Raw genomic sequence first — 26,617 nt, 5'->3', positions numbered from 1 at the left:
TTGAAACACGATACATAGAAGAATTTAAAGTATTTTGATAGCCAAAAGAATGCTTAGGTGCCTACTCAACTTAGCACACAAACACTACACCATCATCAGCGCGCAAAGCATCTCCGATTTATTTGTTTTTCCCTTCCTCCCCCAAAAAAGGCACACAGAAGAGAAGACACTGCAGAAATAGCAAAACTCGTCCCAGTGAAGAGATGTGTGAAAGCGAGGACTGTTATAAGCACAGACTCAAAGAAAGTCAGAGCCAACAGGCAGGTACGAAGTGAACACCAGCGTCAGCCAGACTACAGCGCAAGACTTGTCCTGGGGAGCCGTCTTTTGTTCAGAAAAGAATAACATTCTTTGTATAAGAATACAAAATCAAAACAGATCACCAAACCAATATCACGTCTGAGCCATCCAAAGGTTTAAGAGATTTATTCTAATTGCTGCAGAAAAGAGGGGGAAAAAAAGACAAGAAGAGATAAAATAAAATAAAACAAAAAGATAAAAGCTTCAAGTGAATCCACCTGCTTTCACTTTCTGGAAAACCAGCCTGCAAGATCTTTAGAGTAGCAAATATCATTTTATTCTTTGTCTGTACAATACAACAGAGGCCCAGAACACCGATGAAGTTTCAGAGAGCTGCTACATTACAAATAAATAACAATAATCCACTTAATCTCTGCTTAATGCAGCCCTGAAGGGAATGCAAGTGAGATTATCAACTGGCAGCATTTATTCAGCAAAACTTCAGTTACAGTTCACAGCCAGAAAGTCACATCCCTCCCCCCAAAAGTGTTTGCTGGCATCAACAGAGCAAATAAAAACTTGAAGACACGGACTATAAACTGTTAAAGAAGTTTAGTTACAAAAGGAGGGGGAAAAAAGAGCGTGTTACTGCGTAAGCACTGCGAGAGATTTTGCATCAGATCCAACAAAAGCAGTGGAAGTGGGTGGAAAACAATCCAACAGCAGAGAGAAAACCAAAACCATGATTGCCACATAGCCTGGAGGACACGAGCGCTCCTGCTCCCTGTGCCTCTGCTTTGCTGCAGAGATGGCAGATGCCGTGGTAGATGCCATCCCCGTTTCAGCTTGTCACACACGTCCCATGCAAAGAAGGGCTGGGTGGGACCGCCCCGTCCCGAGGACCTGCTCTGTGTCAGGCTGGAGGAGAATGTGACAGATGCAAAGAGGCGTCAAGGGAGAGAGCAAAAAAGTCACACCAAAGCCACACTTACAGTGACCAGTTTTTCAGGAGACACATTCACTCCTTTCACGTCATCTTCTTCTGGCTCTTCGTTTTCCTTATTGTCAGTGCAAGAGACAGAGTCTTGGACTGAGCAAGTGCTAAGCAAGTCTGGCAAACTGGTAGATGGGTACTTCAGAAAATCCCCTTCAGCAGATTCCTACCCAAGAGACAACAAAACATGTTACATCGCGTGCAGAAAACCACCAAAGTCACGGTGAAACTGCTCTGCTTCACCTGCCCAGTGAGAGCTCCCTGCTAATCCTCCCCTCGTTACACGCTTCCATGTGCTCAAACCTTAATGGCCCAGTTATAAAAAGCAGACCTGGTTTTAAAGTGCACATATAGTAAACACGGGCCAATACACGTCCAAACCATTCAGATTTCATAAAGGAGAATTTAAAATGAACACTTCCCCAGCAGCCTGCTCCTCCCCACTTCGGGTTTATTAAATGTCACTGCAAACAGACTCAAGAGTTTACAGACCCCATTACTCATCTCACTGCTTCCCAAATCACACTCTGTGCTCCTGCTCCCTCCGTGCGGATGTCCCCTTCACACATTTATCTACCTGCGTGCATAAGAATAATTCACCCTGCCTAGGAGAACAAAATGAAAACTGACCCACCGATCCTCTACCAGCTCAGTCCTGACGCTTCAGGACCTGTTTCCAGCCTCTGGCACCTTTTCCGGCAGGCAAACACCTGCATCAGCAGAAAGCTGTGGCCAGACAGACTCTCATTTTAGTGATTTCAGAACAAACCCTGTGTTCAAGAGCGCTCACCAGGCCCAACTGCAAGGCTGCTTTCCCACACCAACAAGTAACGCCCAGAGGGAGCTGCTGGGGAACACTTCACCTATTTACACCTTTTCTGAGACTGCCTGAAACACGGCACGGGCTGGATTCCACACCGCCTGCCGGTCCAAGTCCTCCTCCCAGGGACACAAAAACTGTCCAAGTGCACAACACGTGGGCCAAACAGATTCACAGCCCGACCGGGAGTGTGAAGTTTTATGCTGTAAGCTGAATCGCGACGATTATTTTGATGCAGTCATCCCATGAACAAGCAAATAATTTGGGGGAGAACTTTATGCAGTCTCACGTTTTGGCAGAGAGCCCAATTGTCTAAATGGAATACGAAATGTACCTGCTTCAGGGTCAAAGAATGTTGTTTCCAGAGTAAACACTGGTGGGTTTAATACCAGGCTGTGTGTCTACAGAATGTCTTCAATGAACTTCACTGTCTAACTGAGACATTAGAGAAGTTACAGGCTCTTCACTTTGAATGCAGTGGGATAGAGTCTCTTCGTGAAAAACACGAGCATAGAGCATTCCGAAAAGCCATAAGAGCATCCAGACATTAAACCTGCCGAAACCTGCATCAGGTTGGCTGGGGCAACCTGAAGATGAAGCTAAGAAAAATTTTAAAAACACCGATACAGTGGTCTCCTGACACAAGCATGCTCCACCTGGAAATGCAGGTTTACGAGCAGTTCTTTTGGCCCAAGATGTTCCTGACACTGCCTCAAAGACAGATGGGCAGGCAGGTCCTTCTTCGAGACCCTGAGTGCTTTTGGGAGCCGGTCGGCCGCCCACCAAACACCTGCCTCAACCCGAGCAGGGGAGCAGCGGGCTGTGGTCCAGGGAGGGGAGCAAACAGGGGTGGGCGAGATTTTCTTAAACAAAGGAAAAAATATTGTGTAATACCCCCTCTATCTCCTGCAATGAAAGCAGAACGAAGAGCCTGACTGATAAATGAGTTCCACTTTCATTTCCCTGAAATTTCATGCTCCTTTATCTGCAAGAGCTCCACTCCACGCTATTAACAAGGACAAAATAAGGAACTCAAGCCAAGAGATCATCATCAAGAGACCTCAGGCACGCAGATAGGACAAGAGATGAGAGCTATGGAGGTTATGTTGGCAGGACGCAGAAAAGGCTGAGAACAGCCTGCTTTATTTAGCATGTATTTTAAGAAAATGGTTTTGGTCAGACCTTAAGTAACATCTGCATGAATCAACACAGACTCACTTGCACACTGAACGACAGTGACAATACAAGCAAATCGCTAAGTTGCTCTATACCCTGATGATTCGCCACAGATTTATGGCAGCTACTGACATATTTCCCATAGCTGTGCGTTAAATTTAGGGGACCAAACGTGCACACGGGATGCCCTATCAAAAACACGCCTTTTCCACACAGCACTTGCACAAACTCCTGTGGATGTGTGTTCAGGAGACCACCAAGGAGAGCACCGTACCTTGCTAGCGACTACCAGCTGCACCAGGCCAGCAGCCGAGCGAAGGAGGGCCACAGCGTCCTGGTGGGACAGCCCAACCAGCGACTGCCCGTTGATCATGAGGAGCTCGTCGCCCACTGTCAGCCTGCCATCCCTGCGGAAACAGAGCGGGAACATGGAGCTGCAGGGCGGTCCTTCCCCAGTGCCAGGCTCTGGTGGCACATCATGGAACATGGAGGCATGGACAACACGCGATCTGGCTGACACTAAGCCTGCATCAATTGGTGCAGTGTTATTTGCCAAAAAACGTGGCTCAGAAAGGTGCCCCCAGGAAATCGTTGCTATAACCAGAGCCATTTCACCCTCTTTGCAGGGGTGAGAGCCCTCAAACCTTCTCCGTGCCCCAACGGAGACAATCATGGAATAGCAGTGAGCTGCATCTCCCCCCCGTCATGGAGCAGGGCCAGTGCTGGCAGTGTTGCATGACCCACACCCACCCACCACTGATCCCATGGGAAAGGCCTGTCTTCCAAAAAGAGACTTGGGGAGAAAGCCCTACAAACCATCAGGCTCCATCACCAAGCGTATGATCCGTCCATAGTTTGGACTAAATATGCCAGAAGAAGCTTCTGTGACCAATCACAAAAATGAGTCGTTAAGCCCAAAATGCCATATTGTCCCCCTCACACAATGGGAGGGTGAACCCCCCACGCCTGTCTTGTGAGTCTGGCTAACAGCGATGGCCACGGATGCTCCATCACCCCCACTCCTGCAAAGGCGCCGCCGACACCTCACCTGTGTGCGGAGCCGCCTTCCTCCACGTGGGTGACGATGATGCTGTGAGGGGACCGCTTCGACCCTCTGCCTCCCGTTATCTGGATTCCCAGCCCATCCGTCCCCTTCAGGATATGCATCTTCCATATGCGGCAACCTTCTCGCTGAGAGAAAACGTGCAGAGAGTCCTTGAATTTGGATTTGGACAGTGAGAGAGGGCTGGGAAGGTACGGAAGGGAGCGATTTAGCACCTTGCTGCCCATCACCGCACATCTGTGTAGCTCAGGCGATACGGGTGTTTTTGATGAGCTTTGCTGTGTTAGCTGTGGTCCAAGCGAAGGAGGCAGAAAGGAGGAGGCAGCATAGAGCAGGGTCAGCACGTAGAGGTTTCCTTGCAGGGCTCTTTGCAGCTTTTCTGAGCCACACAGAGGTGCTGCTCTCAACGCTCTGATCCTTCCCCGAAGCAACCAGCAGCCTCGAACCCCTTCGCCAAAACTCAAGGATGAGCTGTGCAGGGCTGCAGAGGAGCAAGACGCGGTTCAAGGAGGACCTTGAACACTGGGTAGCGCAGCTGCTATTGCAGCAGGGACCAGAATGGCATCACCCAGCTGCCAATCAAATATTTCTTATTGGACAGCTGTTGTACAGACTACAAATAATAAATCTACCCACCACAGCGAGTAACTTTTCAGTATAAGCAAGGTAATAAGCGATGCTTAGGACACCTTTTTTTTTTTTTTTTAAATTTTTTAATGATTATAAATATTTATCCAAAGAGTGCTTTACAAACTCCAGAGCAATACAAAACGCAAAACAAAAACTAGTTCCCCTGAGCCCTACTGGCAGGACTGGGCACAAGGAAACACAAGCGTGGCAGATATCAGCGAAGCATAAAAGGAAAAGGAAAAAGAAGCAAGCAAGCAAGCTGGACACCTAAGGTGATTGCCAGGACTCTCTCAGAGAGGGGAAGAACCAGGATAACAGAATTGTGAGGAACCCCAGGAAGTTTTCAAGCTTGCAAGACCACGAAATGCGCAATTCGCAGGCAATTTTTAGGCCATGTGTTGTAGTCACCGGGCACCGGGTCAGCTATTTCTGCCTGGGTCTGTTCTGCACACAAGTAACGTTCTCGCAGTACGCAAACGCCCAAGTAGCGAAGATGATTAAAATTTCATGCCAAACTGTGAAGAGCATGTACGAATTGCTGCTTGCTTCTGAGAAGGGGAACCGCTAAATATATCGGAAAACCCAAAGGCTGTGGCAACAACCTGCAGATTTTAGGCCAATGTTGTTTATCAGAGCCTTTATTAAGTGAAGAAAATGTGCTTCTTTTACCTGTTCGCTGGGGCCCTACGCTGAAACTTTTAAATGCAATGTAAGATGAGTTTTTCAGATACGGGAACAAAGAGGTCAGTATCTACACCAGTATCTTAAGAACAAAGTGAAAAACTCTTATACAGCCCCTAGACCACCGGTAGGAGAAACAGGAAAAACAAACCAGGTGTCTTAAGAGGCAACCCAAATGTTTGAGCCTGAAAACATACACACCTGTGGGTAATTTGTTAACTTGGAAGTCATGCACATGGGCAATATCCCAACAGGTTTAACTGGGATCCTCAATGCATTGATAAAAGCCCAGTCTCCTGCTGAACAACAGGACGTGTCAGGACAGAGAATACTTTGAGATTAATTAGAGCGATACATGAGACGCCGTGTTAAATGCAGGGGCAAGAGTCAACTATATTTATCTACTGAAAAACCAGAACTGAGCTACGGCATGAAAATGCTCCAGAGAGGCTTCATTGCTATAAAGTACCTTGCATCCATAATGAAAACGGCGTAACAGAGAAATACAATCTCTCTGCCTCCCCCAGCCGAGCCCGGGGTGAAACGATGACCAGCTATCTATTCCCCTCACAAGATGCCACTCCAAGTGTCCTGTTGTTAAATCCAGTTCAGAAGCAGACTCTCCAATAAAGTCTAACAAGGCAGTCATAAAATTAAGTTTAATGATTTGCAAAAGCATTTTGGAATGCAAGTTATGCAAAAGCCCATGATGTGCAGCACCTAGCTTGCATTCCTCAGCACTCCTCACTATCACACATCTTATTAAAAAAAAAACAAACAACCAAACCAACAAACAAACCCAAATTTATTCTTAACTGACCCACTCTCAAATATTCATTTACACAGCAAAGCACTTAATAGCAGCAAATGGCAAGACTCCACTGATCTTAATGCAAGCGCCATCTTATTTCTCTTGAACTTCCACTGAAATCAAAAGCAAAGTAAAGCATTACTCATCCCCAACACGGATGGCAGAACGCAGCCCCGATAAAGACAACAAAACCATTTGGCACGTACCCAAACACCTATTTCTTTCACTCATTTTCAAATGACACCGTCACCATCTCCCGTGTAAGAAAAGGCTGCCCCTCGAGCCACCCCTGGTCAGCTGCATGCATTTCACTGGGAAAAAACAATTCGGCGTCGACTGGAAATCAGAGCCTCTCACTGTTCTTTCCCTCTTCTTCATAAAACATTCATAGCTCTACATTTAACCATGTGCTACAAAGCAAACACCCCCCACCAATACACACATACCTCCAAGGTACGTCACTCCAAGAGTTTAAAAGCTAAGTATTAAAAAGCAGATTGCTAGGCTTTGCTTGAAGCCTCTTGGAGAAAGGGGGTGTTCAGCAGAATCCCCTTCCCCTCCCCATGAAGTTGCTATCTCTTTTGCACAAAGCAGCCCGGGATACTTTACAGCCAGCTGGGAAATGCTGCTGCTTTGAATGTGCATCTTATGTGACTCCATCACAGGAAAGCTTAATAGTAAAGCTCTGTGCCAATTCCAAGGATTTGTAAATGCATTTACATTTGCCTTCAAAACAATTTTCTTAAGTTATTGGAGATTCCCAGGTCCGACAACACAAAGTCTAAATGCTTTAAAAAAAAGAAAAAAAAAAAAAAGCAGTGTGATGCATGCCTTTCAAAAAAAATTCAAAATTAAAGGATCACATTTTCAAGCTTTCCTTCATAAACAAAAAAACTAGAAGCTCACTTAGTCTTTAAATGAAAGCTAGGATTCGGGTGTATTCACTCTTCTCCAGAGACTTACAATACCCAAGGGAAACTCCAAGTGTAGCTAGATTTGGCAGTTTGCAGGTCTGATGTCACTGTCCTTGGAGCCCGCATAACCCCTGCGCAGAGGAGGACGAGTTTAACTGCTGACCGGTCTCCTCTGGTCAGCTGCACAGTTCTGGCTGCCGCTTGGCCACTGCCAGTTTCATATTCCTATTAACGTCTGAACTTTTCCATCCTCTCAGAATAAATTCCCATAGCTTCGTTTATAAATGACTCAAGAATAATCCCCCCAGCTTCGTTCACAAGTGACACAATAAATTTGCTCACATGGACCCAGAGCTCTTGGTGCAAAAAGCATTTCATGCCTAAAGCACAGAGATGTGCCGATGCTGGTCCAGTCAAGTATCTTATACACCAGCCGTCCTCAGCAAAGGCAGAGGCATTACCACCTCCTGTCACAGCCAGGGACTAGGTGATACCCTGCTCAAGAATAAGGCGACCAACCTGTATCCCTTAACCAAAGGCAGGTCACAGTTACAAAGCTCAGCACCTGAGAACCTAAGTGTGCAAAGGGCTCACTAGATAGCGTGAGCCGGCTACCTGTATATGACAATCCAGAACATTTCACGCAATTCACCTGAGATTCGGCAAAGATGGACACTCAGAAAGACATCCATGCTTGCTTTGAGAGCTTCGAAGGAGTAAGAACCCAAAACTTCCACTTAGAGACTTGTTCTCCATCTCCTGGGAGCAAGTGTTAACTCTGCTTAGATCCACCCCGTGGACTTTGCTTGTAAACGCAGAGCGGCAGCACACCTGCCTACGCAAAGGGACTGTGGATCCCCTCTTGGTGGGGGGACACAATGGACCAACAGTTTCATGGACATGATGGACCAACAGTTGTCCTCCAAAGGAGGAAATGAGACTGGGTCATCTCTTGAAGTCCCTTCCAGACCTACATTTTTCCCACTTCCCTCACTTCTGTGAATGCTGTTATAGCAAGGAGAAACACAAGTAGTCAAGTCAGGCTGCAGCTGGGCTAATGACTGATTTTTGTTCTCTGCAGTTACATCATTCTTAGGTGACTCAACTTTCCTCCAAACTTGGCTCTTTCGAGCAGGCAGCCCTTCGGACCAGATTTTTCCACTTGCAGCTGATCAACTTCAAAGTGCCTAAGCCACAAATAATTAAAATGTTTTTAAAGACAGTATGAATATTCTACTTGGATTAATGGCAAGCGAAAAAAAAAAAAAAAAAAATGGGTCATCTTATGTAAGAGACCGCAAGCGAGAATAGAGGATTCGGCTGGCAGCTTCAAGTGGGTCCCCGCGGGCTGTCCTTCTCCACCGTGAAGCCATTGTGCATCAGGCTGCCTCTGTTCAGGGCGAGCCCACATCTGGAATAAACTAGCGTGCAACAGATCAGAAAGGAAGCACGCTGCCAGCGCGACGTGGGGAAGCTCGCCTTCTGCCTGCTCCAAGTGCATACCATCAAACGCTCGATTTCATAAGCACATCATTAATAAAACAAAAGGGAACATTTTTTCCTCTGAGTGTTGAGGGAAATAAATAAATAAATAAAAGACATCGGAGCCGTTCTTCCCTCCTTTTCTTTCACCAGCTAATTGCAGGGGAGTTTAAAGGGGTTTGACTGATTTTGACTGTGCCGTGTTCAAGAAGCTGCAAATCTATATATACAAAGGAAAAATTGCTTTGAAATCTTGTATTAAAGAAAAGCTTGGCAGGAGCAAGGTGTAAACAAATGGAAAACAGAAACGCAGTAAGTGGTTAAAAAGCCAGACGGCAAAATGGAAAATGTAAAATAGTTGTCTACAGAAAAACCACTTTCTGTCACAGCAGCAATTCAGCTGAACCCGGTGTAAATAAGTAACAATTTTTAAATAAAAACAGAGATAAGCCCTGATGAGAATACCAATAACCACGCAAGGTCTGTACACGCACGCTGACTGCCACGGGCCCTAGCACAGCCCGCGGGATGTCTCCCTCCCTCCGCATTTCGACGTGGATTTTTACTGCCTGCCTGCAGGGACTGGTTCCCACTTACAAACTTCACAGGTTTTCCCCATAGGAACAGCAGAAGCAAACGGTGAGCTCCTCCTCACCAGCCACAAAGCCGCTTTGGAAACATGACACTTAAGGGAAAGTTGTAAATTTCATGCATTAAAAAAAAATAATAAAAAAAATGACCACAATAAGCTTGATAGGAGCTGGCGGCCAACGTGCTGATCAAACACAGCTGAAAAGCAGCACAAAACCTCCCAAACAGAAATGCACCGCATTCAGACCAGCATATGAGCAACTGCCTTCAAGCACCGACCAGTGCAGCATCCTCCTCTACGGGGACAGGGAGCGCACCGGCCACACCGGCACACCTCTCATTCCCCAGCATCCTTCACTGCTGCCTGCCGCACCTTGGGTCAAATCATGCCTCCTCCCCCTATCCCCGTTCCCCAGCCGGTAGGTGGGAGCGGTGGATGGGGAGCTGGGGAATTAACTTGCCCGATCACATACCAGGCGAGTCGCTCAAACGCGTCAATCTCAAGATACGGTCAAAAGCCATCACTCTTCACATCACAGATATTAGTGCGAATGACTCAGTACCAGAAAATCATGCCAAAAATCTGATTTTTGCAGATTCTTAACAAAGCAATTATTTCATTAGTGGATAATGAGTATATTTTTCATCTGATATTCACCAGGTTATTTTTAAGGCTGATCTGACAGCAGGACTCCTGCTTTCATCTGCTACCTTGGGTTTTGTTTTCATTGCTGTACAAGCAAGATAAACAACCCCAAGACAAACCAAAAGCAGGAGCAAAAAATCTAAATGCCTTTATCAATAAGCTATTCCAAGAGAGGAGTTCTTTGTCCATCCCTACTGCCTATGAAAGTTTCTTAACACTGAATCACTGAAGCCTTTCACTTCTACCTCTGGATGATGCAAGCCATGCAGTGGGTGTCTCCTAAACCACTTGAAAGAGGGGAAAAGAACCCCAAAACCCAAGTAGCCCTTAATATGAATTACACAGTGCTGACCATGTGAACTTTCCGTGTCCTCAAAATAAGTAGGAGCCAGCAGCACAGACACAACTGTGATTGCATCCAGGGGTCCACTGCTGATCTAACAAGTCCCCTTGTTTGGACAAACGGCCGCCAGACACTTGGCATCCTCTCACTGAAATGCGAGTACTTTCCCCATGGAAAGAGAAGCGTCCTAGGGGATAAAGCCTGCAGAACAGTCAACAGCAAAACCATAGCCTCCCCCAAACACAAACACATAATTAAAATACACAAAACAGGCATCACGGCGGAGTGGATGAAAATTCTGTGACTTCAAACAGACTGTCCCCCAGGGATCCCCCTCCCGAGACAGGCTGCTTGTTGACATCATTTCCTTGGCAAGGGCTTTAAACATTTTATCAGCCATTGCAAGCACCTGAAGTACATCATCACCCCTTACAAAAATCTGCTGGAGTCATTTGTCATCCCGAGCCATCACCATCTGGATTGCACCTCTCCGGGGTGTTCCCCTCGTGCCGTCAACTGAAGCTTTACTGCAAGATCAGCAAAAGGATTTCTCTGCCCTCCCTGGCCCGAGGGGTTCTGCCCTGCCAACTACCCGTGGGGAGCTCAGGCTTTTAAAGGTTACAAGGTGTTTGCCTTCCCTCAAGCACCTTGCCCCGTCTCATTCTCTTGCTGGGCTACTGGGAATGGTTGGTTGGTTAGTTTGGAGTTTAATCCACTGCAGGCAGCAGTAGAAAGTCCATCCTAGAGTAAGTCACCACACTGCTGTGTCAGCTAAAGAGGGGTCTCTCGAGAGATTGGTATTACAATCTGTCGGCATCAGGAATCCTTTGGGTTCGCTCAGTGGTTTCAGCACCCTGCCTCAAAAATTAAGTGTACGTAGCTTTATAATCCCAACCAACACCTGAAACATTACAGCACCTAAGCAAACAGCATACTCTTATTTTTAGGCACGTCCACTTGGTTTCAAACATTCACACTTAATGATTAAAACATAAAATGGTGTGAACTTACATTTCAGCTAAAGCCCGTCCTTTGCATTCCAGTTGAGGGTTTGCTGTATCTTTAATACCATACGCAAAATGAAAAAAAAAAAAAACCAAACCCAACACTTTCTGTGTAGGTGGGAAATGCTTTCATACCGGTGCTCTCACCCGCAGTTTGTGATAGCTGAGCACAGCTGAGACCTGTAATGCAACGTCATGTGTATCCATGCTGCCTTTGGGGGTAGCTCATTTCTGAGAGTGAAGACCCTGTGTCGACACGACACATTAAAACTAACTCATTACAACTTATCCATTACCAGACTATCTCTATGCCCAACCCTCCACCACACCCTTGGAAAATTCAATCAAAAAAACAGAATGAAAGGACAGACTGCTATTAAAAATTAAAAACTACAGCTATCACAGCTGTAGCTATCGCTTAAATCACAGCAAAGACAGGCAAAATCTTAAGTCAGTTGAAAAAATTTGGCAGCAAGCGAGACTTAACCCCAGAAAGTTGTGACGACGATTGTTTTATGGCAAGGTGGAACATAACTGGCAGCAAAAAAAATTAACTGTAATTTCGCTATTAGTTACATCAAAGCACTTCCTAAAACCCCAAGCAAAAGCAAGGCCAATTTTTGTCAGTGCAGTACAGCTACAATTAAAAGACAACCCTTGTCCCTAAGAGAGTTTACAACCCAAAACAGGCAAGAGAGAGGGAAGACGTGCTTATCACAGTGCACATTAAAACTTCAAGACAGTAGATAGCCCCAGGATTCGTGTTAATGAAAGTTGGAAGCAAACACAACAGATAAAAAGACGTTAAGAACAGAAACGGATTCTGAGGAAGGCCTTTACATGACTAAAGGTATCTACATTAAAAACTAAAACCAGAGTTATTTATGTTTAAAACATGCATCATATAAGAGTCCCATAAAAGCCTTGATGAAACAGCAACCGCTGCTTAGGTTGCCAAAAAAAGTTGATGTGAAGCAACTTCGCTTCAGTAGAGCTGTATTTACCCTTGTAAGTACCTTGCTCACAGCAAGGTTTTCATTTGGGTACAGCAAGTGGATGAGAATTTTTTTTCCTCCTTCATGTTTAAAAAAAATAGTACAACCCTTAAAGCCAGTACATTATTTCAAGCCTCATATTTTGATTCCTGTAACGTGCCATTAGCCTTCCTCTTCTGCTTGGCAAGATAAAGAACATTATCCATTAACCAAAGCGCAAGGTAAAGCTGGCATTTACCAATGCTAATTGGTAAATACTGCTATAGAAAGGCTGTCAGCCCTTCCTAACTACAAAGCAAAATGCAATTCAAAAGCATTCAGCCTTTCCTGAGACAAGCCGACTTCATAAAAAAGCAATAACGTGCCCGAACAAAAGAAGATAGACGGTACGTCGACTTCAGAAAAACACCAGATGCACCTTAGGGGGCCACCAGACACTGACCTTTTTTCCATCCGGGAACGGTGTCCCACCACAGCCCCACACTGTGGTGCTACCACCAGCCGGGGAGACCTGGTGCACACCCCACACTCCTCCCACGCCATGTACTTCTCCCCATGGAGAAATGCCCTCACGCTGTGCCCCAGCCCTTCGCCACCTGGCCCCCTTCACTGTTAAAGCACTTTTACTCTGCCCAATTTCCTTTACACAGTTTCCACTGGTGACTGCTAAATTTGGATCTGGATTTCAATCCCTTACTAATCCAGATGCTTATGCAGAATCACAGAATCATAGAATTGCTGAGGTTGGAAGGGACCTTTAAGATCATCAAGTCCAACCATTAGCCTACCTGGATAAAACCACTTCTAAACCACGTCCTCAAGTACCACATCTACCCTTTTTTTAAACACCTCCAGGGATGGGGAAGCCACCACCTCCCTGGGCAGCCTGTTCCAATGTTTAATAACCCTTTCAGTGAAAAATTTTTTCCTAATATCCAATCTAAACCTCCCCTGACATAACTTGAACCCATTTCCTCTCGTCCTATCACTTGTCACCAGGGAGAAGATGTCAGCCCCCACCTCTCTACAACCTCCTGTCAGGTAGTTGTAGAGGTAGAGGGTGATAAGGTCTCCCCTCAGTCTCGGTTCTGAAGGTGTCTTGGTTTTGCTTTTAACAGTTGGTGTTTTAAAGACTTCTCAGAGCACCCTGCTGGGGCCAGAGGAAGCAAAGGTGGCCAGTGGTGCACTTCGTCTCCAGCCAAGCTTCTTCTGGCTTCATCAATGAAAGCCTCTCATCATGCTGGCCAGGCCTGGATCAGTCCAAGTCTCCTTTGAAAACTACACTACCAGCCCTTACACTCGTAACTCTGCTCCTTGCAACCCTCACAGTCCTCCTGCTTGTGATCCCTGCCCGTGCCAGCGGTATCTGGCCACCTCTGGGCTGAACAGCTAACGAAGTGGTCTATCGCTCTTCCAAAAACACCATGCCAGAGAAACTGAGAACAAAAGCGAGGGGTTCTGTGCTACCGGTGAACATAGTGAAACCACAGAATTGGTATATTGTGAGGAAACCTCACAGTTTCCTTTTCTTTACCATTTTTCAGCTGACTCCAGCAGCCCCTCCCTATACCCCTCTTTCATCTGTGCCTTTATAATTACCAGCCTACAAAACACCGCTCTGTTTCGGGCTGTTGAATAAAAGAGGTAAACTTTGATTTCTGCATTTAAGCTCCCCAGTCTTCCCGGGAAGTGACGGACCATTACTCTGGCTCAGAGATTGCCTGGTCTTAAATCACTGCCCACGACTCCCACTGCAGCCAGCCTGGGTCCTCTCCAAGGTCAGGTCTGGTTTCCAGACCTTCCAGATCTCGCTGCCAGGCAGACACAGCCTTGCTGCTTTGAATCCCCACATTTTAAAGGGCATTTAGGTTCATCCTAAAAATACTGCAGCATAACTTAACCACCTGTAAACATTAAATGCTGCCTGCTAATTGGTGGGTACAATATTTACTGAGGGTTACATACCAGCAAACAGCCTGGCAGATATCTTTATACACAGCAATAGCAATGCCAAGCGCACAGGAGAGACAGACCAAGATCCGGGAGATGAAAGCAAGCCCGAAGGAGGGGACTGACACATGCCCGCAAACCAGTAACACAGGAATCTCCTGGCAGGTTCACTTGACGAACAGTATCTGTCTCGCCTCCCGTTTCACGACTCAGCATTGCTGTTATTAGCAGCACGCAGCGAGAAAACAGAAGGACAACCCCACGCTCATGGGAGAGGAGGTACCCAGAAAGCAAACGACACCAAAGACATGTGGATGCCTCAAAAACACTCCCAGTATAACAGCCCCAAAGCATCAGCCGTGAGCTGGCTGCTGGTTTCACGTACAGCAGCGGCTGAAGACACACTGATTCGACCCAACCTCCTCTCCCCTGTTTTTGTTACAGCAACTTCAAACTGACTTTGTATAGGGAGAAAAAGCGATGTTCCTGGGCTCTATATTCCAATTTCAGTAATTCCCCAACCTGCGTCCTGGGGCGGGGGAAGGGGAAAGGAGCAGTGGGGAGGACCAGCAAGGTCCTCCTGCAGCCGCGCCACTGGCCAAGTGGCTTCTTGAAGCCTTTCCTCCCACCCGCAGCCGACCTCCAGCCCACCGCAGGCCAACTCTCGTCCTCTCCAAGTGAATATAGTGCTCCCCAAAGGCACAAGGCTGACAGCCCTGGATATTCAATTAGTCAACGCGTGGAGGAGACGGCCAGCACGGGGCGGGCAGCAGGGATGGAGACGCTCTCCCCACGGAGAAGCTGCCCTGCCAATGCACCCTGTCCCCGCTCGGGAAGAGATAACTCATCCCGTGGCTACGAGAGGTTTGGCTCGCACTTTGAAGCCTGGAAGGAGGCTGCAACTTCTGACACGACGTCCTGGATGCCGTTTTCAAGAGGCTCCTGACATGACTGGATCTCACACGCCTGCGTGCCAGGTCACGCTTTCAAAACAGAGCTGGAAGTGAGATTTGAGGCTCCCGCGTGCCTTTACTCCTCGCCTTTTTTAATATTTTTTTTTTTTTTTTTCAAACAGGACTCAAACAATTCTGAAAATTTTATTCTCTGTCACTATTCAATATTTATTAAGAAACCGAAATAAGGCAACTCATTACTCTGATAGCAGTTACCCCACGGATGCTGAAGTGATGGGCTTCTATGAGGCCCTCTCGTCTTTAAAAAGCAAAGGATGAGCCAGGCATGCTCTTCAGGCTCTAGCTATTCACATTTCTCCTCATTCAGATGTCAGGAAAATGTAATTAATACTGACACATACAGAGGTCATATCTCTACGCAAAATATTAACAGGGGAAAAAAAATTAACAGAGGGAGAGAAGCAATTTTACTAAATGACTGTGCCTCCCAACAGGCTTCTTGACAGATACACCACAACTGAACAGATCATAGCTCTTAAATTTCCAGTGACTCAACTACGCTTATACATTTTACAAAGCTACCTTGTATATGCTTTGCATTAAAAATGTATTTATTGCTCACATTGATACATACATGTTTTGAATTTAACAATTTACTTCTCAGACCAAAATTACTCAAAACAGCAAAGTAACACAGAGATGGCTCTGGTTCAAGAGTTTCTTTTATATACACACACACACACACACACACTTCAGCTTTCCACTTCCTCAAAACAAACTCTGATCATCTTCATTTATAACGTGTTAAATTAAACATCTTCAGAACAGATTCAAGAAGATTTTATATGGACCAGAGCTTTCAAAATACCGAAGGATTTATTTATTTTTTTTTTAAACTTTTAACGTTTTCTTTCAGAAAGACTGCAGTTCCAAGGCTTGCAAAAAGAGCACACAAACATCCTCCCCTTCCTGTTGCACCACAAAATCCAACATGTCTCACTGATGGGAAGAACAGGTATTCTCAATCACGCTGCTTTAAGACCAGCGTTTTTTAAAATTGGTTTTAGCCCCCCCAATGTATTTTAAGTTAAATTAGTTTAACAACCACCATCACCACCACCCTGCCATAGTATTGGGGATCACAAATTCAGAGGCCACGTTTAAACCTGTGCTTTCCTCAACAGAATTCAGTGATGAGATGTCCACTCATACTGCTCTGTCACCAGCTTTGAAGTCTTAAAACCAAAACCAGCTGCTGCAGCAAGCCCCAAGCCTAACACAGCAGCATTCATCTGTTTATGCTATCAGTGTCTCTGGAAAGATTGGCAGACAGCGCTTCTGGTGATAGATGCACACTGAAACCTGACCAAGGTTTGGGTTATTTTTCTCCGTCCAGCAACACTGCAATTCTAGCCAGGCAACAAACCCCAAGATCTCCATTAGGATGAAGAGAGAAGCAATGAAAGCCCCAATCCCACTGTCGTCTCAAACATTAACAAATCGTCCATCTCATCAACTCGGAGCAAAATTCACAATAACTTCCATGTGGTCCTAAACACTGGCCAAACAAGTTTTGTAACACAAATAAATGCACCGTGGTCTAGTGCATCAAAAAGGGAAGCTTCAATTCCAATTTTAGTAAGAGCTTTAAGGTGCTGTTGAGCTCAGAGAGAGCTAAACACGAAGCTCCAAAGGACAAAATGACCGTCTTCCACTGACACCTCATGCCCTGGTGTCGTAAGGTCATCAGTTGCCTCAACAGAAGAAATCCTGAGGCCAACCCTGACAGGTCAGAGGTATAAAGACCATCCCCTTCATCACAGACGGAGCACAACACAGGTTTCTCACAGTCATTATTTAACTCGCTAACCCTCCTGCCCCCCTCTTGTGCACCACATCCCACGGCTCAGCACCCCAACAGCTTGGGTTATCCCACGGAGGCTCAGCCCAAGGATGGTGCGCTAAAACCAGGGAAACCACTCAAGAAATTCCTTTAATTTGCTTGCATGCCCACTGCCTGCTTCTCTAGAAAAACCCAAAGCAAACATACCTGGGCAGACTGGTCGCCAATGTCTGGCACCCCGCCGTCCGACAGCCGGCATCGGTACTGTGCCCCCGGGCCCCGAAGCTGCTCTTCCCCGTTGCTTTCTGCTTCGGAGGTCTCTGGCTGAGCAACCTCCACCTCCATTGGGGTGCAGTGCCCGTTCCCGTGCTCCGAGCCTGGCTTTTCTTTGCTCTCCTTGCTCCCCGGCGTTCTGGTGATGACCCCAAACTTCCTGGTTCTTTTGCCATTTTGAGAGGCTCTGTCGCCAGCTTCGGGGCTCGGCTTGGCTTTGGGGTCGCAGCTGTTGCTGTTGTTGCCGTTGGAGGGAGGAAGAGGGGCTTTGCGCTTGATGCGGCGCAACATGATCAGGTAGACGAAGCCGCCATTCCAGCACTGCTCGGCCAGGTAACTGCAAGGAAAGGGATGCGCAGGGATTACCGATGGCTCGCCCTGCAGCGCCCGCATCCCACCCCATCACGCTGCACCCCGTGACCTTCATCCACCTGCTCAGGCAGCTGATTACCTGGCATCTGGGTACGTTAGGACACCTCAAGGCATCAGCAAATGCTCTCTTCTTTCAGTATTAGAGGGAAATAACACCAGGAATAGCATCAGGAACAGTAAGAGCCCTAACAGCCATCCAGGCTGATCCCACCATGGCGTAATATGACAACTGGTAAATGCCAGCAAATCGGTTCCTACCACCCCGACCTACGGACCTGCATGCAGCACAGCAACATGGGAAGGTGGAGCAAGCAGAGAGTGTTTCCAGTGGGGCATTAAAATAAATAAATAAAATTTTAAAAAATTAAAAATCAGGCAGGCTTAATTTGTGCAGCAGCCCATAGAGCATTTGCATCTGAAATGAGACTCCTTAGTGAAACTAATCTTCTGCTTCGGCATAGGTACATGCTTTGAAGGCCTCAGGGAAGAAAAAAAAAAAAATCAGCCACTGGGGTAAGCAGGCATAGCGCCAATGGCCTCAGCACAGCAATGGGTGGCACTATAAGGCATCCTGGCTCCCATAAAGGGACATGAAAATAAGGTGGGTTTCCTCTACAGCAAGTGTATTCCAATTAAAGCAAGAGCCAAGACATCTCAGCTGTGCGAGGAGCAGCGACCAGGTTCTTGTACCAGGGCAAAGCATCGCTTCCCCTCCCAAAGTCTCTGTACATGCCTTGAAGGAATGGACATTTCTGCTCCAAGCAAATACTTGGTGACCTTACAGAAACTTCACCCACTGATGCAAAAGGGGAATCTAACTTCATTCCTCTTTTGGGAAAGCATATACCTCAACCCAAATTCCTGAAATATTTGGGTTCTGAGCCAAGGGCGTAACCAACTGAGAGTACAAACAAGCTGGAATTTGTACTTAGCAGGTTTATATGTGCCCTTTCACACTAATTTAGGCCCCCAAAATATATGGCCTTTCTCACTAGTGAAAGCAGCAAGAATTTCCCAGAGCATCAAATAAGCCTCTGCTGCAGCTGCAATGAACTATTCACTAATACAAAGCAGTTGCTGAACCCACAGCTATCAGAGGAGATGAGAAACTAGGTGTGGAGCTGAACCACAGAAGATGCTAAGAGAAAATAAACACAGCACTTGCGGTTGAGAGAGGAGGAGCGACTCAGGAGCCTTCCACCCTCTTTTTGTTTTCCTCCCCGGTACTTGTAGGCTAATTCTTCCCTTCCCTTTCTTCAAAGTTGTTTGCCCTTAAATACAACCCTTCAAAGCTATTCCTGCACAGAGGTGACTTAATGGCAAAACAGGAAAAGTGGCTATGATAACCCCTGAAGGAAACTTCTGTACAGAGGAGTGTGGAAAGCGCTCTCAATTACTCAAAGTAGCCTGGACCAGCCAGGCAGAGGCTGGAAATAAGACGATGGGTGTGTGTTTCTGTCCAGGGACACGAGCTGGTAGTTTCAGTCCGCTTCTTCCCAAAGCTTAGATGTCCCCCCCCAGACAATGTAGGTATTCAAATCACTTACATTTAATTAGGAAGACCAATACCCAAATGAATATGGCAACTACAGAACCTTAAAAGCAGCCCTGGAGCAACACAGGGAAAGGACAAGTATGTAGGCTGTTCCAAATTTCCCCAATGAACATAAGCCGGACTCCAACTCCCTGGACAGTCCACTAAGCAGTTTTCACCAGGCAAGTCTTTCTCTTTTCTTTTTTTTTTTTTTTAAACATTTAAGAATACTGAAATAAAGCCCTAAAACCACCTTTTTCAGAACGGCTGAAAGCGGACAGCCAATGAGCCCTGCTGGTTGGAAGGTCTCTGCAGCCAAGGTCAGCCGTCTGGGTGGCCACGAGGTGACACTCGGTCCAGGGAGGCACCCAGGGCTGGCAGGACCTGAAGGGTTAGCCTAAAAAAAATTCCAGAACTAAGATGGAAGTACTTTTGATTATCAAGTTAAAAGAAAAATTCTTTTAATCAACAGAATAGGGGCAGTTTTGTTCCAGAAACAATATGGGCTGCCTGTTTTTCACATTTATCTTTCAACTCAAATTTCAAGGCCGCCAGTAAAGTTGATTAAAATTCATGACTTTTGCTTGCAGCAATACCACTGCACTCTGATCCATCATACATAAGCCTGATAGCATTGCTGCTCCTGGCACACGGAAACAGAAAAGCAGCTCCTCTTCCCATAGTCCTGTGGCTTACAGGGGTGCTGCCCACCCCGTTTTCATGCAGCCGGTTCTGCCTGACTTGTTTTTGTGCAGGTGCAGGTATGTGTTTGGGTTTGTTTTTTTTTTTTAAAAACACCAATCTCTATCTCTGAACTAATCACTGATGTATTTCTGAGCGCCAGTAACAAAGTGCATGCATTAATCAACTACTTGATTTAGGAACCAAGTGGAATCAGAGGGAACTTAGCATATGTCCAAATAAAGTAATTTTATAGAGCCAAAAATAATTTACGATTTCATCTCCACTTGTAGCACATTTATTCTGTTCATAAAGTGTAAAGCTATGAAAAGGGAATAAAGAAGGGAGGGTTTTTTTCTATCCGCTGTCCATCGACAACCATCCCTACAGTCTGGAGCAGGGTTACAGCGAGCAGTAATAGATGCAGCTGCGCTGAAGTCAGTGGAGCCGTGCTGATTTACTCCATATGTCGAGATATTCTACGTGTTCCAGGCGTGCAGCCTGTAGTAACTCATCGGTTTATGTCCTCTTGAGTACTTCACGGCAGTTCAAAGCACACAGTAAGTTTCCAGGCAAAAAAAAAGAAATGTCTTCTCCGGGTCAGCAGGCAATTACTTTTGCATGGGAGCAAGTGATTGCACACACCGGATGATGTCAGGTATTTCCGGACGGGGTGAAACCAGCTGGTACCAGTGATGCAATAAGCGGCGTCATTATTTCAGAGTTTGTTTCAAAGCAAAGACCAGGCACTGGTGTAACACCAAACTCATAGGACAAGATAAGAAACCAATATACCAAGAGTGTGTGGTTGTTTGCTGTACTGCCCTCCCAAGACAGGGCTGCTAACCAACGAGCCTGAGCCACACTTAAGTTCTGCCAAGTGCATGCTGCATACTTCGCTGGCTTCTTTTACCTTTGCCATTTCTTCCCCTATGTAAGTAAGAAACCAAAAAACCCCATGGAAGCATAGCAAGCTCTCGACACTGGGCAAAAGACAGGAAAGGTTGTATTAAATAAATGAGAACCTTCAGATTTTTAACTGCTTTCTACCAATCCAGGAGCATCCCGTGCCAGAAGGGAATAACAGGATGGATTCAATAAAATGTAATTATACAGCCTCTAGACTGCAGAAAACTGTGCAATAGCTAGACAGGACCCAAAATCCCACTTCTCAGAGGCTTTCATGTGCGCAACACAGACAAGCCTTTTTTTAGCTTTGGTCCCTGTAGAGCACTCTCAGCGATTTTAGCAATCAATACAACAACGGTGTCTCAGGCACAGCAGGATCAGAGCCGATGTGCGTACGTGGCTCTCGGCACAGATGTGGGGCATCTGCTGCAACCTCCAAGTTGTCACTCAGTTTGAACACGGTCTTCAGCTTGAACGGAGAAGGTGCATGGACCAAAAATATTTCTAATGCAGCTTTGATTGATTCAAATTTATTGAAAACAGACTCTAAAACTTCCTATTCCCTGTTTTGGTTGGCAGGGGATGGAGTAGGATGCAGTGAAAGCCCTGGATCTCACACACCAGGTAAGAAACCTTGGGCATCTAGCCCTAGTGCCACCGAATAACAGGACGTAACAAATCCTACCATCACTGATTTTAAGAATGCAACAGATTTTACCAGCTGATCATAAATCTATTAGTATTAGTTACCAAAACAAAACATTTTACCAGCAAACCACCCATCCACACTTTCAGTATTTGCCAGTCTTTGCAAGGTAGTGTCAAGTCTCCTCGGCACAGCTGGGAGATGACGCTGCAGTGTCATCTCCCCCAGCATGATCTAAAACACCACTGAAACACCGGCTTGGAAACATGTCCCAGTGGTGAGCTCAGAAGCACCGACCACCTGGGTGCTCCTGCCGCTTTGATCTCACCCTGGCACCAGCTCTGGTAAAACCCCAGCCCGTATAAAACACCACCCTTAAGCAGCGGGCAGAGTTGTTCTTCTCTGTAGGACAGAAACCATGAAAATGTTAGTAATCCTTAAAACCAGGGGAAAACTATTTTACACTTGAAACAAGAACTGGAAAGTTACCTCTCGCAAAGCTCAACCACAGGTTGGAAAACACAACTGGTGACTGGTATCAAGGGGCATTTAATACTCTCTTTGTATGACAGCTGTGAAGAGATGGACACGTCCACTTCCTTCGGAGACTATTTTGGATTACGTAGCCAAATCCCATTTCTCCCCTACACAGCTGAACTGATTGCTGTGATCATAAAAAACGATAAACTCGCTGAGTTTATTCCAAGTTCTTTGGCACGTATGTGAAGTGTCAAACTCGGAAATGGTGTCTTAGAGCAAGCCAGTCATTTTTTCATTTATGTATATATATTTGCGTGTGTGCATGTATAAATATACAGGTTTACAGACTCGACAAGAGCATGCTGTGACAAGCTCTCTGTCACATCCCATCTCACTTGAACAAATGCAGACGGCCACACTGAGCTACAGAAAAAAACAAAGCAGACCCAGCAGCCATAAGCAAGCATCTGGATCCACTTTAGGATCTGAAATATTGAAGAAGTATGTTTATTTTACACTAATACTACTATTTAACTTTTCTCCAGAACCTTTCATCCTGATAGATCAGAAAGTGCTTTGGAAACGATACAGGCAGAGCATCACTGACATCTCGCCAGCCAGCCCATCATGCAGCTCACCAGGGCACAGAGGAGAAACCTCAGCCGAGATGACTGCGTTCAGAGCCCCCGCCCAGCCCCCCTGGGACCTGTAATGTCCTTCGCAGGACAGACAGACCACTGATTTTTATGCTCTTCTCTGAAAGACTCTGGCATGGTAAAACGTCTTGAAACTCAATCTTCTTTTGGCTGGAAAGATGAAGGGCAGTCCGGATCCTCGCAGAACTGAAACCTGCATCCCCAAGGGGGACTTAAAAGCTAAACTTAACAAAACCATCTCTCCACCACACCGGCAAACAAGCTAACTTGCCTTTCAGGTAAGGCAGGGCGAATTAATGACTAACAGATAGTGACTGATGGAAGGGCACACGGCTCCTCGCCGCCCGCACTGTATGAGAACAGCCAGCCCACTGAGGACAGATTTTGGCCAGCACCAGGCGTTACTTTTCACAGATTGCAGTGTCTTCAGGCGGGAGTCAGGTCTGCCTTAATGCACGCAGGCAAAGGAAAACACCAAGGTACAAAGTCTCCGGCACAGCTTGCCGCAGCTGAGCTTTCACGAGGTTTCACCTCTTCAGGGCTGCAGGGGCACCCCATGGCCAGCCCTCTCCTCCACCTCCCCGGAGGACTAAGCTCTCCAACCGCAATTTTTCTCAGCGGAAAGCAAGGGCATTGGGAAAACCCGCTGCTACTTCAACATATTCTTGTGGGCACAGAGCTACAGCACACCAGGAATGGGCTCGACTCAGTGTCTCATCACCAACAAGCCCTTTCCTGCCCCGGGCTCTGCAGGCGATGGCACAAGCAAAGGACGCGATGTTCTCTGCCTGCTTTAATAAACTGGAGGAGGAAAGGCAGAAAGGGCAAAGGAAAAGTAATTCATGGAGCTGAGAGACTAATAACACCCAGGGCGTGCATTCGAACGGCCCTGGGTATGCAAGAGAGCTCCCACCTCCCCTTCAAGGACTAGCACCCCTCAGCCCTCAGCTTGTGGCCAAGGTTAAGCAGCAGCTCCCCAAGTCTCACAGAGGCTGTGGCTCTCTACACCACACCAGGTTTTTCTCAGGGTAGCCACAGTGGTGGCTTTCTGGAGAACAAAACTCTGAATCCGTTTTTTTTGTCTATGGCATATTTTTCACCACTACGTTTCTAGCAAGGAATGCAACTAAACCTACTGAAATCTTGAAGGAAAAACAAATTGGGAAGTTAAACTTCAAGGTATATTTCTGTGGTCTTTTATAAGCCAGTATGACCATGTTTGGTGCTGATTAGACCCAGTCCTCCGCTGGATTAAAACTGTCTGCAGGTCTGAGCGTCACACCATTTGTGCTCACCGCAGCGATGCTGGAGCCGCTTGCAGGCTGGCTGCTGTCAGTCTGTACCACACAAGGCAACACCATCACACCACACCACCATCTGGCAGAAGCAACAGTAGCAGCAAACAGATGGGGCGAGGTCTGACCTTCACTGTTCATCAGGGAAACCAAACCACCAGGAATGTAAGACCGACAGGAACAAATGCTCCAGTGCTGAAGTGTGCAAGAGCCCCTGGGCAAACACACCTTTGGCAAGGCTGGCAGGAGATCCTGGGCAGGACCTCTTTGCCCACCGTGAAATCCTGAACTCTCAGGAAAAGTAAAAAGGGAGTAGAGGGACAATCGCTGCTGTGTTTTCATGGACTCACTTCGTGCTTGCGACTTTGGCTGGAAGATGAGATTCAGCTCAGCCTTGCGACACAGGACCACGACTAAAGCCCGGTGAGACACCTCACTCTTACCTGGTATTGATGCAATGATGCAGCTTTGAGCTTGGGAGACCTGAATTCCTGTTCCCTTGCTGTGCTACAGATCCCTCACAGCACCCCAGGCAAGTCTTTCCACGAAAAAAAACAGGGCCGACCACATGTCTTATCCCAGGGAGTTGCTGCAAGGTCTAAGGTGGTGAAGCCATTGGCTTTAAGTACTACAGTTTCACAAACACCTTAAATCTGGGATCAGGCAATACCAAACAACATCACAGCTTTCCTCCCACCCCATACCCTGCTGAGGTGCTAGCACAGTCATTTGGGCAACAGTACAAAAGAACCCAATGAGGGAACCGATCCAGCTTTAAACTAACCCAGCCAAAGCAAACTTTCAAAAACTCAGACCTCAAGATGGGGAGTTTAAACCCAGCGCAGCGCTCTGCTCTGGTCATGGCTGCGCAGAGGTGGGGACAGGGAAAGAAGAGGCTGACGGTGGCAGGGGACCACGCTTCTGCTCCCACCAGCAGCCCCCACCGACGTACGGCTGAGAGAGGTGTGCGTCGCAGCCCGAGGGAAGGGAGCTGCACACACGGTGCAGACAGAAGTGCCGGCTGGCTTCGGCTGAATGGCATTCATACCTAAATTCTAAAATTGAGAGGACAGGCATCCTCGCCGCAGACAATGAAGCCCAGCTAAATCGCATCCCCATCACAGGTGTGGAAAGAAGACAGGCTAGATCATTGCAGTTACGCTGGCACAGCACAAAAAAAAAATGCATTTCTGCCCTGCACGTTGTAGAGACGCCTCAGAAGCCTGTCCAGGGTTTTGTGAGAGCATGAAGCAGAGCAGAGACCTTCAAAATGCCCAGCACACGGACGAAGGACATAAACGGCCACACTGAGCCTCCTCCCCTCCCACAACAGACATCTGAAGAGGATGACTTGAGGAGCTGCACAGCTTCTCCACGCCTAGGGAACTCCCTGAGCTCTGACAGACATCCTAAACCTAACAGATTACACAACTGCAGTCATGTGCCCCTGAGGGACAACATAAAATCTTTTGAGATTTGCCAATTTACTGTCTGTGCTGGCAGAACAGAGGAGAGGCGTTGCATTTAGACTGCAGAGATTTTGGACTCGAGCTTTACAAAAGGAGCTGGTCTTACTAAATATGCAACTCCCACAACTGCATCTAAAAGTCCCAAGAGACAGATGTACATGGTACTTTTTGGGTTTGGGTCCTAGATACAGACTAATGGGTATTAAGGAGACAAATTCTATTTGTTCCTTGTTTAGCGGCAGAGTGCAGAAGCAGAAGTGGTCTAATCCAGTCAGACTGTCATGGCACTGAATGTTCCAATTTGGTAGTCCATAGCTCTGCTGCACACAGACAGCTGGATACATAGCCTTGCTCACAAATATCGTTTCCAGTTATGAGAAAACTGAGCAGCTTAAAATGACTAGTTATCATTTTAAAAATTATAAATACTAGCTTTTTACCTTTGCTGTAACAGACCAAAATGATACCAGGTCACAACTGAGCATTAGCTCCTGCAATTACTCCTTGACACGCGCTGTGTTACCGCTGTTCAGATGCAGTCTCTCCCGCCACAAGGATTTCCTGCCCTGCTGAAGACACTCGGGCTCTCAAAGCTCCAGACGATACAAGCACAAGCTCTTTGTTTGGTGTCCTATGCAATTGCTCTTCATTCCCAATCGCTCCCCATGCAATTGCTCTCTTCTTGAGGACTTGGAGTGAGGTTGCATTTTACACCTCCTCTACGCTTTTGCCAAAAGCGGCGCCAATTCCTCTTCCTCTTGGAGCCCAGAAGTGGTCATGCCCTCCCCTGGAGGACAGAGCAAGGCTAGACACACTCAATTGCTTCATGCCTCTTGGTAATGCAGCTGCAATGCAGGGGTGAATGAGTGCAGTCATCCCCCTAAATCCACATCTATACCCAAACACTACCTCTGCCAACAACAGAGAAACTTCTTCCTTGCTCCATTTTTATTCTACAAAACACGTTTTCCAAAAGGTCTTGATTTGGGTATCCTCCAGATGAACGCCCATCACCATTTGTTCCACAGGACCTCACTAAATCTAATCCAAAGTAACCCCAAAAATAAGCGTAATGTGGAGGTCAGATCTCAGCAGTTTTGTCCTACAGACCCCCTCCCCTCAGGGCTACGCTACTGGCTAACTACTACTGTTAAACCACGCTACTATTGTTTAACATCTCTGTTGGCAACACAGATGCTGGGGTT

The 26,617-nt window shown here is 46.7% G+C and overlaps 1 protein-coding gene across 1 annotated transcript in view; it reads right to left on the bottom strand.

Annotated features, from left to right (window-relative positions):
* The window catches only part of PDZD2 (PDZ domain containing 2), a gene marked incomplete at both ends in the record, with an annotated part of 141,893 nt that overhangs the window by 49,910 nt on the left and 65,366 nt on the right, over positions 1-26,617 (bottom strand). The window contains 4 exons of the mRNA XM_082497250.1: positions 1,233-1,400; positions 3,505-3,637; positions 4,279-4,421; positions 17,305-17,707. Coding sequence (XP_082353376.1) covers positions 1,233-1,400; positions 3,505-3,637; positions 4,279-4,421; positions 17,305-17,707 — 847 coding nt within the window. The remainder of the gene's footprint in view (positions 1-1,232; positions 1,401-3,504; positions 3,638-4,278; positions 4,422-17,304; positions 17,708-26,617) is intronic.

This window comes from Vanellus vanellus (assembly GCF_965231255.1).
Source record: "Vanellus vanellus genome assembly, chromosome: Z".
In the NCBI taxonomy this organism is placed as follows: Eukaryota; Metazoa; Chordata; class Aves; order Charadriiformes; family Charadriidae; genus Vanellus; species Vanellus vanellus.
This window is presented reverse-complemented; position numbering and strand designations above follow the sequence as displayed.